The sequence below is a fragment of the Salvia miltiorrhiza genome, chromosome 7 (genome assembly GCF_028751815.1).
Source record: "Salvia miltiorrhiza cultivar Shanhuang (shh) chromosome 7, IMPLAD_Smil_shh, whole genome shotgun sequence".
Lineage (NCBI taxonomy): Eukaryota > Viridiplantae > Streptophyta > Magnoliopsida > Lamiales > Lamiaceae > Salvia > Salvia miltiorrhiza.
In genome coordinates, this window is record NC_080393.1 from 7,070,848 (window position 1) to 7,085,044 (window position 14,197).

Consider the following 14,197-nt stretch of genomic DNA (forward strand, 5'->3'; position numbering starts at 1 on the left):
CGGCCAAATCCATTCATTTTCGGCCAATTTATTTTAGCTACGTTTCAATTTATTGCAATGGATTTGAGACGACAATGTTTCATTACCCGGCACGACATGCCACCTAAGTTTTACGGAGGTCCACCTCAGCATGGATTTGGCCTAAAATATACGCGGAACGGACATTGCAATAAATTGAAACGTAGCTAAAATTTTTGCTACAATTAAAAAGTTTGTCAAAAAAATCAAATTTTGGGAAAATGTCAGATATTTTGATGCAATTAACCCTTAATTGTAATATAGTATGTTGTTGAGCCGTAAACTTCAAAATGTGTTACCTATGTTTTGGAGGTACTATCAGTTAGCAAAAACATTCATATGAATATAAAAAAAATCAAATTAGCAAAACAACACGAAAAATTGGTAATCAAATTGGTTGAATCACCTATGTTTTGGAGGTACTATCAGTTATTATGAAGTTAAGTTAATTTCATAGAAACTTAATTAACATCAAGGGCTCCACTTTATGTGGCCTAATAACTTCCCCAAACCTCATGCAGAATGATCTGCTATTTATAAGTGCTAAAGAAAACACACTTTAATGTTAAAACAATTGTATCCACCCACTTTTAGGACTGTTTTGTCACGATGGAATACATATTCTTTAATTTTGTTTGCATTTATTTGTACTAGCTGAAAGAAGGTACGTTGTACGCATAATTAATACTATTATTCTATTTGATAAAATAAAAAAAATCATAAATATAATATTTATTATATTTTTTCAATTAATAATTTGGCCTATTTAATTTTATTATCTCTTACAATATTATTTTTAGAAAATCTATTAATTCATTACTTCTACTAAAAATAATTTATTGAATAAATATATTTATTTATAAGCCTTATCAATAGCTATAGATACATATAACATAGATTTAGTGTAATATCTAATGAATTAATATATTCTTATAAATATATAATATGTGAAATAACCATAAAATAAAACATGTAATAGGGGTAAAATAGGCAACCCACATGTTGTGCCCAAGACTCTTTTTCTATTAGTATAGATAGATATATAAGATGAAATTAGGTATAATTGTGTGGCAGGCTGGAAGAAATCGATCTTCTTGAAAATGATAATTAATTTGAGGAGTTTGTAATTTGTATAATATCTTCGTCTATGATAAAACTTCGTACTTTTCATTTATGAGAAGTTAACAGAAAAATTTTCTATTTTATTTTTAAACTATACCCTACCCGACCACTTATAACACCCCATTTAGCTCCCTTATTTTTTCACCACTTTTAATACAAATTAAAATAATATATACAAACATTTTTTTACCATTCTCAATATACTTAATAATAATCTCGTCTTAAAACCCATGTCATTCCCTTCTAGGAAGTTTTATCATTGACTGAAGAAGTATATCCCAGGAATTGGAAAATTGCTCTTGCAGTTTTAGTTGGTTGTAGCTGATTGGAGAGGCAACATTTGCTTTGAATTGCATTGGATAATCCAATATATATGTTGCTTAGAGTTTTGCTACAACTTTTTGTCGAAGCTCCTTTCTCAAAATCTTCCCTGTGGTTGATCTCGGTATTTGTTTAGTAAAAATCACCCTCCTCAACCTCTTGAATGGTGCAACCTATTTATGCATAAAACAACTTAAATCAGATTACAGCAACCAACCACACCGCTTGCTTTCATCATAATTTTGATCTTTTACCTGTTCTGCAATAAACTGCCCAACTTGTTGTGTTGTTAGTGAACTATTGGATGATCTCACAACATATGCTATTGGAATTTCTCCAGCTTCTGCATCACCTAATCTACATTTTTTTCAACTCTCATATTAGATATTGACATATTATATTTTCTGCTCAACTCATTGATTAATGATTACAAAATACATTTAAGATACACAGTTTGGGGTGTTTGCTACTCACCCTATAACAGCAGCATCCACTATTTCAGGATGAGTGAGAAGCAGCTCTTCTAGCTCCGCTGGTGCAACCTAAAAGCAACAAGTGAAGCAGAGGTAAGAATTCTCTAAAGCTGATCAACACATGATATGCTTATATACCTGAAAGCCTTTATATTTGATGAGCTCTTTTACGCGGTCTACAATATAGAGTCGTCCCTCGTCATCAAAATACCCAACATCTCCTGTGTGCAACCAATCTTGCTTGTCTATAGTTTCCATAGTCGCCTTGTGGTTGTTCCAATAGCCTACAGAGATGACAGCAAGTCAAGAACCATTAAACATGTGGCTCCTGAGCACCATAAATGCTGACAAGAAGAAACCTACCTTTCATCACAAGTGGACCTTTAATCCATATTTCACCTGTCTTAAAAGGAGAGAGAGGTTGCATTGTTTCTGAATCTACTATTTGAGCTTCAACACTGGGAGCAAGTGGCCCCACAGAGCCTGGATGAGCTGAACATATCCTTCTGTTTTCCAGTGAGATAACTCCTGTGGCTTCTGTCATGCCATAGGCCTGTCAAAATGCTCAATTCCATTATTCTGATTAAGTAACAAATTTATGGATCTGATTTTGAGGTAATCTTGTACCTGACATACAACAGCTTGTGGAAAAATCTTGGAGCATGCTTCTATCATGTCCTTCCCTAATGGAGCTGCTCCAGACATGATCTCCCTCAACGTCGAAACGTTGTACTCCTTCACCGTCTCCTGCTTCTTGATCAGCTCCACAGCGACAGGGGGCACGACAAACAAATGTGTCACCTTGTACTGCTCAATGGCCCTCAGCATAGTATTCATCTCATACCGCCCCATCACCACCACCGTGTTCCCTCTCTGTAGCTGCGCATAAACCGCAGCTGACAGTCCAAAGATATGAAACATGGGAAGGAAGCAGAGAAAAACATTTCCTGATACTTTTTGATCGGATGTCATCATCAGGGCCGACGCCATGAAGTTCTTGTGTGTCAGCACAGATCCCTTGCTTGCTCCGGTTGTCCCCGATGAATACAGGATTGCGGCTGCATCACTCTGCATCACTGTGGGCAATGATGTGGTCGCTGGCGATTGAATCAGTTCTGAATAGCTATGCACCATTGGATCGCTTGAGGTACGAGGATTATTATGGTTTAGTAGAACACATGGAAGGTTGAAGTGTTTGATCCTATCATAGAGTTGGTGGACTGTGATTATCAGTTTCGGATTGCTGTCTTTGATCTGTTTGGAAAGCTCTGCTTTTGTGTATAGTGGGTTGGCGGTGGTGGCGACGGCTCCAACAGCCACCACCGCGAAGAAAGCGATTGGGAAATGGATGGAGTTAGGAGACAAGATGAGGACGACATCATGTTTGGAGATGTTGAGGTTGAGGAGGGCGCGGGACAGCCTTGAAACATGAGTTTTGAGGTTGGAAAATGTTAAGGTTTGGGCAGATTGTGCATCAATGAGTGCAGGGGAGTTGGAAATGGAGGAGAATTTTGTAAAGAGAAAAGGGATCATTGAAATTTTGGGGTTGTGGGGAAGACAAATTGGAGGCCTTGGAGATCGGTAGATTACATCTTTGCTATAGATTTCTTGTGTATTCGACATGCTTTTGTGTGTGTAGTGAGTAATGTTGAAAGTTTATCGCCTTGTGTTATTGTCACGTTTCCGGCTCCTATTTATTATAAGGTCAATTGCCCCTAAATACACCATATTTCCTTGAATTCTACAATTGCACCTCACTTTTAAAATCCGCCCCTAAATACACCACCTTTTCTTGAATTCTACAATTGCACACCACCTTTATATTTTTTCTGTTTTTGCACATGACTAAAAAATCCTCAAGAAATAAATTAAAGTGTTAATTTATAAATTTAAATATCTTTTTAGCAGCGGAAAAATAATAAAATAAAATTCTTTATTTATTTTTATAAAGAATTTTATTTTATTATATTTTCGCTGCTAAAAAGATATTTAAATTTATATTTAACACTTTAATTAGATTAGGGTGTTACCATTTTAAATGACGTGGCTTCCAGATTGGCAAAACTGTGTCATTTTAAATGTTATGATCGTATGTGTTATCATTTTATTAACGTGGACAATAATTGCATGTTCCCACACTAAGTATACTATGTATGCTTATCCCATATTTAATATTTCAGGTAAATGACATTGGACGTGCGTGGAGAGTCGAATGGGTGCGTCGAACCTCTTTAAAAAAAATTTAAAAATGTTTCTTTCAAACTCATTATATTATTCATGTGGTACTTTTGATTATTGTAACTCTAAATTCCAAATTATATCGAATTCGTGTGAAATTTATTAAAATAAAAGTTTCATTTTATTTTCTTAATGTCATGACTTGTTTATTTTTTTAATTCAAGTTCTTTCTAAAAATTTATTAGAGAATTTATTTCTTTACAAAAATACTTATATATATATATATATATACGATTTTAAACTTTATAAAGAATTTTATTTTATTATATTTCCGCTACTAAAAAGATATTTAAATTTATAAATTAAAACTTTAATTTATTTCTTGGGGATTTTTTAGTCATGTGCAAAAATAGAAAAAATATAAAGGTGATGTATGTTGGGGCGGATTTAAAGGTGATGTGCAATTGTAGAATTCAAGGAAATGTGATGTATTTAGGAGCGAATTTTAAAGGTTATGTGCAATTGTAAAATTTAAGGAAAGGTGGTGTATTTAGGGGCAATTAACCCTTTAATTTATAATGTACGTTATGTTGAAAACATTAAGAGCATGTTCTATTTCCGATATTAGGCTCCCTAAAACAATAGTACTATTTAGGAAGGTCCGTGAGGTTGAAAACATTAGGAGCAAATAATAATATTGCAATTATGATAACTTATTAAACTATGAATCTATTGTTATCTAATTTTTCTTGAAATTAAAATTTAGGTGGATTTCATCCATAATTTTTGCATCTAAAAGTTCTGATGTTGAGTTTCCTAAGAATATCAGCATTGGTTAAGCCTCTAGTTGGCACAACTTGTGAATTGTCTATTTTACCCATGTTATATATTTATTATTAAATTTATAAAATATAAATCTATTTTGATATATATTTATTTGTCACTCAAATCTATAAAGAATACTTTATATTGATAAGGCTTATAAATAAATATATCCATCCAATAAATTATCTAATAAAAGTAATGAATTAATAGATTTTTTAAATAATAGATTATCACTTAAAATAACATTAATTACACGTACAACGTACGTTCTTTCTGCTAGTTATAATAAAAGATTGAAGAGTTGTTGGCATTTTCAATACTTCCTATTGCTTGTTTGATTACAATTGTGTTGAATTAGATACAATGAATTGGTAGCTGTATTACAATAGCTAATTAGTTAAATGAATTGATAGATACATGAATTTACTTAATTAAATATGCATGAATCTATTTAAATTAAATACATTAAATATTATCTATCATTTATTTTTACACTTTATAATTTGATCTAAAATTCTAATTTTTGAAATTAAAGAAACACTCTATAAATTAATAATTATTAATTTAACAATATATTGTTAAATTAATAATTATTAATTTAACAATATATTAATATGTCTCTAAATTGATAAAATTCTTGGGTCCCTAAGGCTATTAATTTATAGAGGTTTTACTATATACTTCATCCGTCTACAAAAATTATAGTCTTATTATTACTTTCATTCGTCTACGAAATAGTTTTTTGTTTTTGAAAATTTCCCTTATATTTTAAACCACATTTACACTTAATATTTATAAAAAATTTAATTACTTAACACATCAATGAAGTAAACTACAGAATAGATTGATGATTCTAACTCTCCTTTAAATAGTTTGACTTTCGAAGCGTAATATGCGAAAGGTGTAATCAAAGATTTAATAATGTGTACGTGTGTTGCTTTAGTGATAGGAGGTTAATGTTCAAAACCTGAGATCTTGAATTCGAGTCTTCTATCGCACAATCTTTTAAATTTCTTTATTTGGTTATGTAATTTATCAAAAAAAAAAATTAATAATTGATTGTCCGCTTTCTTTTGAAAGCTAGAAAGAGCGACAAGATAAAACCTTGGGATACAAGGGTCAGGTAAAGTTCATTTAATAGAATTCTTTCTCCACTCAATTTTAACAAAATTCATTTTTTCTTTATATATATATATATTATTTATTAGAATTTATACTTTAAATTCACACTATAATTTTTATGAACAAATGAACGTTTTTACTTTCTAAGAGAAATATAGATAGGACCTTTTTTTTCTTTTTAGTTTCTTTTAATAAATTACATAAGTAAATAAAGAAATTTAAAAATCACGGGAACGAATGACTCAAATCCAGGACCTTAGATCTTGGGTATTAACTTCTTACAATTAGACCGACACATACATACACACGCTCTTTTTTTCATTTTTAGATTTTCAATGGCGTGGGTTTGGCGAACCAAATTCTATGAGATCAGACATGGACATGAGAGTTCTAGCACGGAATTTCAAAGCATTGAATGAAAAGCATTACTCCTACCGTCGTAGGCAACAAAAGATGAGCTTAGGCATGGTCTAATCCACAAACTAGAATTGTATCTTTGTGATGCACAGAATAAATAATATAAAATTTTATAATAAAGAGTATTAATCTATAAATTAATTATTGATATAAAGAATAATATTTAAAGATAAATTATAATAAATTGTGTACTAAATATTATATCTAATTAAAAATACTATACATCTATAAAGATTTAATCAATTCGAGCATTGTAGCTCAGTGATATTCTTCTTTTTCTTGTGTGTAAAAGTGGGTGATCAATTATGAATGTAAATTCCTTCATGCCCCAATTAAAAAAAAAATAAAAAAAATCAGTGATTTAATCAAATACATATGAATAACCATTTGTATAATCTAAATGAGTCATACTATTGAAGAATACCAAGATGAATACTATATTTCATCAATTGTAATTATTATAAATAAAAAGGGATAAAATATACTTATATAATATACAAAATTAATTATGAATTATTGATGTGTGTATTTTAATTGTTCATATTTTTAGATTATTTATGTTTTAATGAAATTTAATAGGGTTTAGTATTCCGTGTTTAGGTTTAAAAAATATTGAATGATGGTTAATACTTATATTCATGAGAATTTATACTTGTTACTTTTATTCATGAGAATTTATACTTTTAGTTATTTGATCAAATAATTATTATTGTAAGAAAAAGTAATTTATTGATATGTATAAAAGTAATGTTATTTTTACTCGTTATAACTTGTAATTTTGTATATTTGGTCAAGTAATCGTTGACGTATGATAAGTAACTATTGATATGATGTAATGTAATGTTTCTAAATTATTACATTTGTTCACGATAATTGTTACTTTTATTTATGAGAATTTATATTTTTAGTTATTTGTTCAAATAAATATTTTTGTAAGTAAAAGTAGTTATTGATGTAAAGAAAAATAATGTTATTTTCACTCGTTAATACTTTTTTAAAAAACTATTTGGTCAAGCAATTATTGTCGTAACAAAACGTAATCATTGTTACAATGAAATGTAATGTGTCTTAATTATTACATTTGTTTACGATAATTGTTACTTTTATTTATAAGAACATTTATTTTTAGTTATTTACTCAACTGATTATTTTTGTAAATAATAATAATTATTGATGTGAATAAAAATAATCTTATTTTCACTCGCTAGAACCTTTATTCTTAGCTATTTGATCAAGTAATTATCGTCGTTATAAAAAATAATTATTGTTACAACGAAAAATTAAACAAAAAAATAAGAAAAAAAAGTCGAAACAAGAAAAAAAGAAAAAAAACTGAAAAAAAATAGCAAAAAAAGGAAGAAAAAAAAAAGAACAAGAAAAGAACAAAAAATGGAAAAGCAACAAAACGGAATAAAAGGAACAAAAAAAGAAAATAAAAAAAAAATGAAACAAGAAAAAAAAAACTGAAAAAAAGCCAAAAAAGAAGAAACAAAAAAGCAAAAAACTCGCAAAAAAAAGGAACAAAAGAAGAACAAAAAAGATGGAAAAGCAGAAAAACGGGAAAAAAAGGAACAAAAAAAGAAAAAAATAAATAGAAAATCAATAAAAGTAAAGAAGAGGTTTCGAACCCTGGACCCTTGAAAAGATAAGAATAGATTTCAATCACTACACCAAATAACACTTTTTGAATTGATTAAGAAATTTTTTAATATGTACACATGTGTCCGGGTGGGCCGCATAGCACACAAGACCAACTCTTTGTTTTTGGCCCATTAACTCATGCTAGTTGGCCTTAATTAATTAGAATAGGCGAGGAGAATCACTTTTACTTTGACTCTTGCTATCTTGATATTGGCGGCTGGACATTGAAGCTTGGACGACAAGTCAGGAATCTTAATAAAGAAAATAATTAGCTCTGACATCTAACTAACTATAGATAAAGTAAGTAAAACTTACGTCCGCTTTATTCTGATCCATAAAAAATTAATTTATCTTTGCGTTTAGGATCAGAGTATTGCTTAATATGAATTTATTTGAAATCGAATCCGTTTTATTCTTAATTTATTTCTTATTTGCTATGTTACTTGTTTTCTTAGTTTATGATCAATCACTCAAATTTATGGCGTGATGGCTACACCAAACTCGATATTTGATGTGTGTGATTTAGTTATCTATTTTCGTGTCGTTTTCCGTTGATTTTGCTATGATATTACCCAAGTTGTTGGCATTTGGCGCAGGAATTAGATGGATCGGAGATGGATCTCGTGGATGGAAGAAGTTGGTGGAAATCGAGCATGGATTTTGAAGATATTTGGAGATTGGGCTTGAGATTAATTGTTTAGAATTTATTTAGCCCAAAAACTCTTGTTAATATTTTGCCTTAATATTTTGTAAGGGGCCGAAGCCCATTTTTTGGGATGATTGGCGTCACTTTAAGGAATTAATTCCCTAACTCCTAGTTATTTTCCTAGCCGCCTTACTCCTTATATATATATATATATATATATATATAGGGTGTGGTTCTAGAGAGAACTACATTATTTGTGAGAACGGGAGAACCATCAAATCTAATGCATTCACTGTAAAAATTAATGCATCCGCTGTTAAAATTAATGCACTCAAAAAAATAAAAAAAAATGCTCCCTTCAGGATTCGAACCCAGGATCTGCATTCATCCAACAAGATGATGCATCCACCGTAGATCTTGATGATCGAATGGCTGAAAATGGTTCTCCGGTCTTCTTTTATTTATGGTTCTTTCCTGAACCTCTCCCTATATATATATATATATATATATATATATATATAAGAAGAGGTTCTAATAAAAACCTCTGTTAAAATGAGAACTAAGAACCTAATCTTTACCATTTAAAATTTAGATCTAGTGGTTAGGATTTAATTATTTAAAATAGACGCCTAATAATTAGTCATTAGTGGTTAGTCATGTTTTTTTCTCTTTTAAGTTACTAGAAGGTTAATTATGTCCTTTTAATATTCTTATTTAATTAATCACTCTAAATTAGTTGGCTAATTTGATTTAGCCGTTTTTTTTCTAATAATATTTTTTAATTAAAGAGCTTTATTCTTTAAAGTTTCACGTTCCATCTAGGTTTTATACGTTTTTTAATTTTTGTACTTGGTACTCTCTGTGCAATTACTATGAACAACTATGCAATCATAATTTATTCTATGTAGCAATAAAAGAATGTTAATTTATTCTATGTAACAATAAGATCATATCTGTGTAATTACTATGAACAACTATGCAATTATAAAAATAGATACATAATTGTGCAAGTAAAATTAATCTGTGCAATTATAATTAATCTAAAGGAATATCTGTGCAACTAAAACTCTATTGAACTGTAAAACACATTCCTTTCCAAACACCACTATTGAACTGTATGTTTAATATGTGCACTGAAAACAATATATGTGCAACAAAAATTAATTTATACAACTAAAATTTCACACGTGCAACACAAAACAATTAAACCAACACACTAAAATTGAGGAACAATTGGAATAAATTAATCTATGCATTTATATTTTCACATATGCAACACACTAAAATAATTATGCAATTTCAATTTCAAATGTGCAACAAACATATTCTAAATGTGCAACAAACACATTTTTATGCACCAAGTTACACTAACAAAATCTTATAGTGAAAAACTTATGTAAATCACCAACACACAATATTATCGATCAACACATATTATTTACTGTGCACAAATTTTTAATCTATTCAATTACAAATTCTTTTGTGCAACATTTTAATGCAATCAACGTAGTTACATAGTTGCATAGTTGAAGGTTTCGAAGTTCTGAATTGCATAGTTGAAAGATTAGTAGTTTTTAAGTTGTATAGTTGAGGGATTTGTAGTTGCATAGATGAATGATTCGTAATTGCATAGTTGCATATTTGAAGCGTTCGAAGTTTTGAGGTGCATGATTGAATGATTCGTAGTTCCATAGTTAAGTATTTTTGTAAATGCATAGTTAGATTAGATTATTGTGTTGCTCGGTGTTGTATTTTGTTGCTTGGATTTGACCTTGCACATAAGAAAAATTGTGAAATCTTTTAATATGTTGTTGTATAGTTTATTTTTCCTGTTGCACGGATGATTTGTCATGCATATTTGAAAACAATAAATGGTAAAATTAATGTGCGCTAATTACGAAATGCAAGTGTTAAAAAGTTAATCACAAATCTAAATTTACTTTTTTATCCTTATTCCGCTTTTAATTTGCCGTGTAGATTTTGGTTTATCAATTCAAAAGTTAATCTGGGCCTTCCATTTTAATGCAATCAATGGTATATATCGGTTCCTAGTTTTCATCTTAGGGAGGGTTTCTATATTAACCCCACCCTATATATATATATATATATATATATATATATATATATATATAGGAAGAGGTTCTAATAAAAACCTCTGTTAAAATGAGAACTAGGAACCTAATCTTGACCTTTTAAATATTAGATCTAATGGTTATGATTTAGTCAACAAAAGAAACTGTGCATCTATTATATTTTACTGTGCACTTAAAAAATATGCAATTTATGCAATTGAAACCAACAATGCAAAATACTCAAGCAAATCGAAATTGTGCATCTATGCAATTGAAACTGTGCATCTATGCAATCGAAATTGTGCATCTGTAGTTTAATCTCAACCCTTTATTTTATTTAAATCAATGGCTTTAAATTGGTTCCTAGTTTTCATCTTAAGAGGGGTTTTTATATTAACCCTACCCTATATATATATATATATATATATATATATATATATATATAGGGCGGTTATTCAATAAACCACCCTTATTTTAAGAATTACGAACCAGCAAAAATGCATGAATTTTATGTATAACACGCATGAACAAACTGTATAAAGGTATGAATTGCAAAAAATAATTTTTTGCTACCTTTGAGATTCGAACTCAGGATCATGAATTTATCCAACAAGGTGATGAATCAACCGTAGATCTTGATAATCTAAGGGCTGAAAATAGTTCCTAATTTATATTTTAAGAAGCGTTCTTATTTTAGCCTTTGCCTATATATATATATATATAGTGGGGCTATAATAAAAACACATTTTTTTGTAAAAACTAAAAACGACTGAATTCTATGTAGAACACGTATGAATTAGCTGTGTAACTGTATGAATTGCGAAAGGTCCTGAGTTCGACTGAATTCTATGTAGAACACGTATGAATTTCGCAATTCATACAGTTACACAGCTAATTCATACGTGTTCTACATAGAATTCATACATTTTAGCCGTTTTTAATTTTTACAAAAAGTTGTGTTTTCACCCTAGCCCAACCCTATAATATATATATATAGCTTTAGTTTTTTGTTGAGATGGGAAAGAAGCACGTGGCTTCAATGGATCTGGCCGTCGGGGCGCAACAGCGTCCTCCGGGGAACTCCTTTGCTCTTCTTTCGACGTAAGAGCAAGAAATACAGCAAGAGCAGCAACAACTCCAGGTTATTTCGGCAGTTCAGCAGCTGCGGCCTCATAGTCCTGATTTGCCAGCTGTGGCGACGGCTCCGGATCACAAGGGGGATGATATTCAGCAGGCTGGGAGCGATGTGGAGGTGGACGAGGAGATTCAGGTTGAGATGCCGGATGGAAGCGCAGCTGAGGTTGCTTTGGGGAATGACCTGACTTCCTCAAATTTGGACCGTAAGGCTTCGGTTCTTGAGACAAGCAGCGGGAATGAGGATGCACTTGCGGCAGCGGGAATCACTTCCCATGATGGCAAGGTTTCGAACACTACTACGACGGATGATTTTGCTAGTCGTCTAGGTAGGTTAGAGGAGCAAGTTAACCAGGGCATGCAAATGCTCGCTGAAAATGTGACGCCTAAGAGACGGGGCCGTCCTCCGAAGGGGATAGAACGTCCACGTGTTCCACAGAGTTCAGAAGATACTATAAAAAATCGCGTTAGGAACGCAGTGGAAATGGGCTATAAGCCTAGAGACTTTGTCATTGATCATGGCAGAAGTGCTAGTATGCAGGTTATGAATAATATCGTCAACGGTAGATGGGCAGATGAAATGGAGTTGCAAGAGCAGCACACAAATATGGATTTTCCTTTTGACTAGTTAGTTGTGTGTTTAGGGTGTTGAAGCCTTTCTGGCTTGTGAGTTCTTTTTCGGTGTTTTCTTGATCTCTTTTTTGAGTCCCGATCTCCTAGTCTGCGTCTTTGTGTTTTCATGAGATCATTTTTTCTTTTTCTTTTATATAAAACCGCATTTTAATAGTTTTTTTGGGGACACAATATATGAGCCGCATGCTTTGTCAATAGATATTAGATTTTTAATTCTTCTTGCAACACACGTTTTATTTTCTTAGAGTAGGAGTTAGGGAGATTTAGTTCAAAACACTTTTACTTTAATTTGCTTAATTAGATTTTTTGTTAGCTTTGACTTTTTCTTAGTCAAAATTGGAGGAAGACGTTTTCGGTTTGCTCCAATTGTGGTGATTGTTTCGTTTTCAATTCCAGTTTATTTCTTTAATTTCATGTTTACTTTTATTTATTTGATTGTTCTAATTTTAATTATGAGTGGCTATTTTCTTATTTCGGTAAGAATAATGAAGTATTGATTTAATAATATGTGAGACCTAATTGAGCATATAATTGATTCATGTTGATTCCGATTAATTCCTTGTGTTTAAAGACAATTCTGATTTTATTTAAACCTGATCAACTTAGATTTAATTGGATTACAGTCAATTAGCACCTCCAATTCGCAATTGTTGGAATATGACTGACCAGTGATAAAACTACCGTATTCGTAGTAGGAATAAATTGGTAGACTGATTATTACTAGCGTATCTAGGGTAATCTGTCTAAACTGGGTTCCTTCATCTTAATGCTATTAGAATATTAAATCTAGGTCTGTCGTCTCCAGCTAGGTTATATTTTAATAAGGGAAATAAATAGGTCTAGCGTCTCCAACTGTTTATCGACATAGTAACTAGGAGGTTATATTTTAATAAGGGAAATAAATAGGTCTGGCGTCTCCAGCTGTTTATCGACATAGTAAGTAGGGATTGAGATACGTCCGTTGCGTTCACGGTATCCTATAACTGGTTGGTTGATAGGGATTAATTCATCTTTGAGTCGATGAGCAGAGTTATTAAATTAATATGGATTTATTCGAGCCGAGTTACTTTTCATTGATTATTTTCTAGAGTTATTTTATTTGATTTAATTTGCTTTCTTAAGTTAATTAATATTTTCTCAAAATTGAGGCGTGGTGGCTACACCAAATTAGGTCTTCAGGGAATTGGATGATTTTACCTGCTCTCTGTGGTTCGACCGTACTTATCATTATACTCACTTAATTCTTGATATTATTGCAAGAATTATTTGGTAGTATACGACGTCCACCAATCTTTAAGAAATAGAATGCATTAAATCGTTCTATGTGGCTCGACCCTGATTATTGCTATACTCGTTTAATTTTTGGCAGGATTGCAGGAATTATGTGGTGGTAAACGACGACCACCAGCTATAGTCTCACAACCATTTTTTATGATGACAGTTTCGTTCACTACTTTTATTGGGCTCAATTTTATAAGACTCAACCATGAAATAAAGGCTTAAAAGCTTTATAACTAATGTATGGTCCCAAACTAATACTTAATATTGTTACAAGTGAAAATAGAATATTAAAGTTAAACCAACACACACACACA

At 31.0% G+C, this 14,197-nt stretch overlaps 2 protein-coding genes across 2 annotated transcripts in view; one reads left to right on the forward strand and one right to left on the reverse strand.

Annotated features, from left to right (window-relative positions):
• The window catches only part of LOC130992114 (nucleolar complex-associated protein 2), an 884,658-nt gene that overhangs the window by 462,296 nt on the left and 408,165 nt on the right, over window positions 1-14,197 (forward strand). The window lies entirely within an intron of this gene.
• On the reverse strand, window positions 1,289-3,612 carry LOC130992129 (probable CoA ligase CCL7). The gene is made up of 6 exons (XM_057916639.1): window positions 2,562-3,612; window positions 2,298-2,487; window positions 2,073-2,218; window positions 1,936-2,003; window positions 1,716-1,818; window positions 1,289-1,634 (listed from the first exon to the last, which is right to left on the reverse strand). The coding sequence occupies exons 1-6, from the start codon at window positions 3,555-3,557 to the stop codon at window positions 1,521-1,523; spliced, it is 1,617 nt and encodes a 538-aa protein (XP_057772622.1). The 5' UTR covers window positions 3,558-3,612; the 3' UTR covers window positions 1,289-1,520.

Coding starts and splice junctions, on each gene's coding strand:
- LOC130992129 (XM_057916639.1), bottom strand. CDS start 3,557: ATGTCGAATACACAAGAAATCTATAGCAAAGATGTAATCTACCGATCT. Junction 2,488..2,561: donor CACAAGCTGTTGTATGTCAG/GTACAAGATTAC, acceptor GCATTTTGACAG/GCCTATGGCATGACAGAAGC. Junction 1,819..1,935: donor GTGGATGCTGCTGTTATAGG/GTGAGTAGCAAA, acceptor AAAAAAATGTAG/ATTAGGTGATGCAGAAGCTG.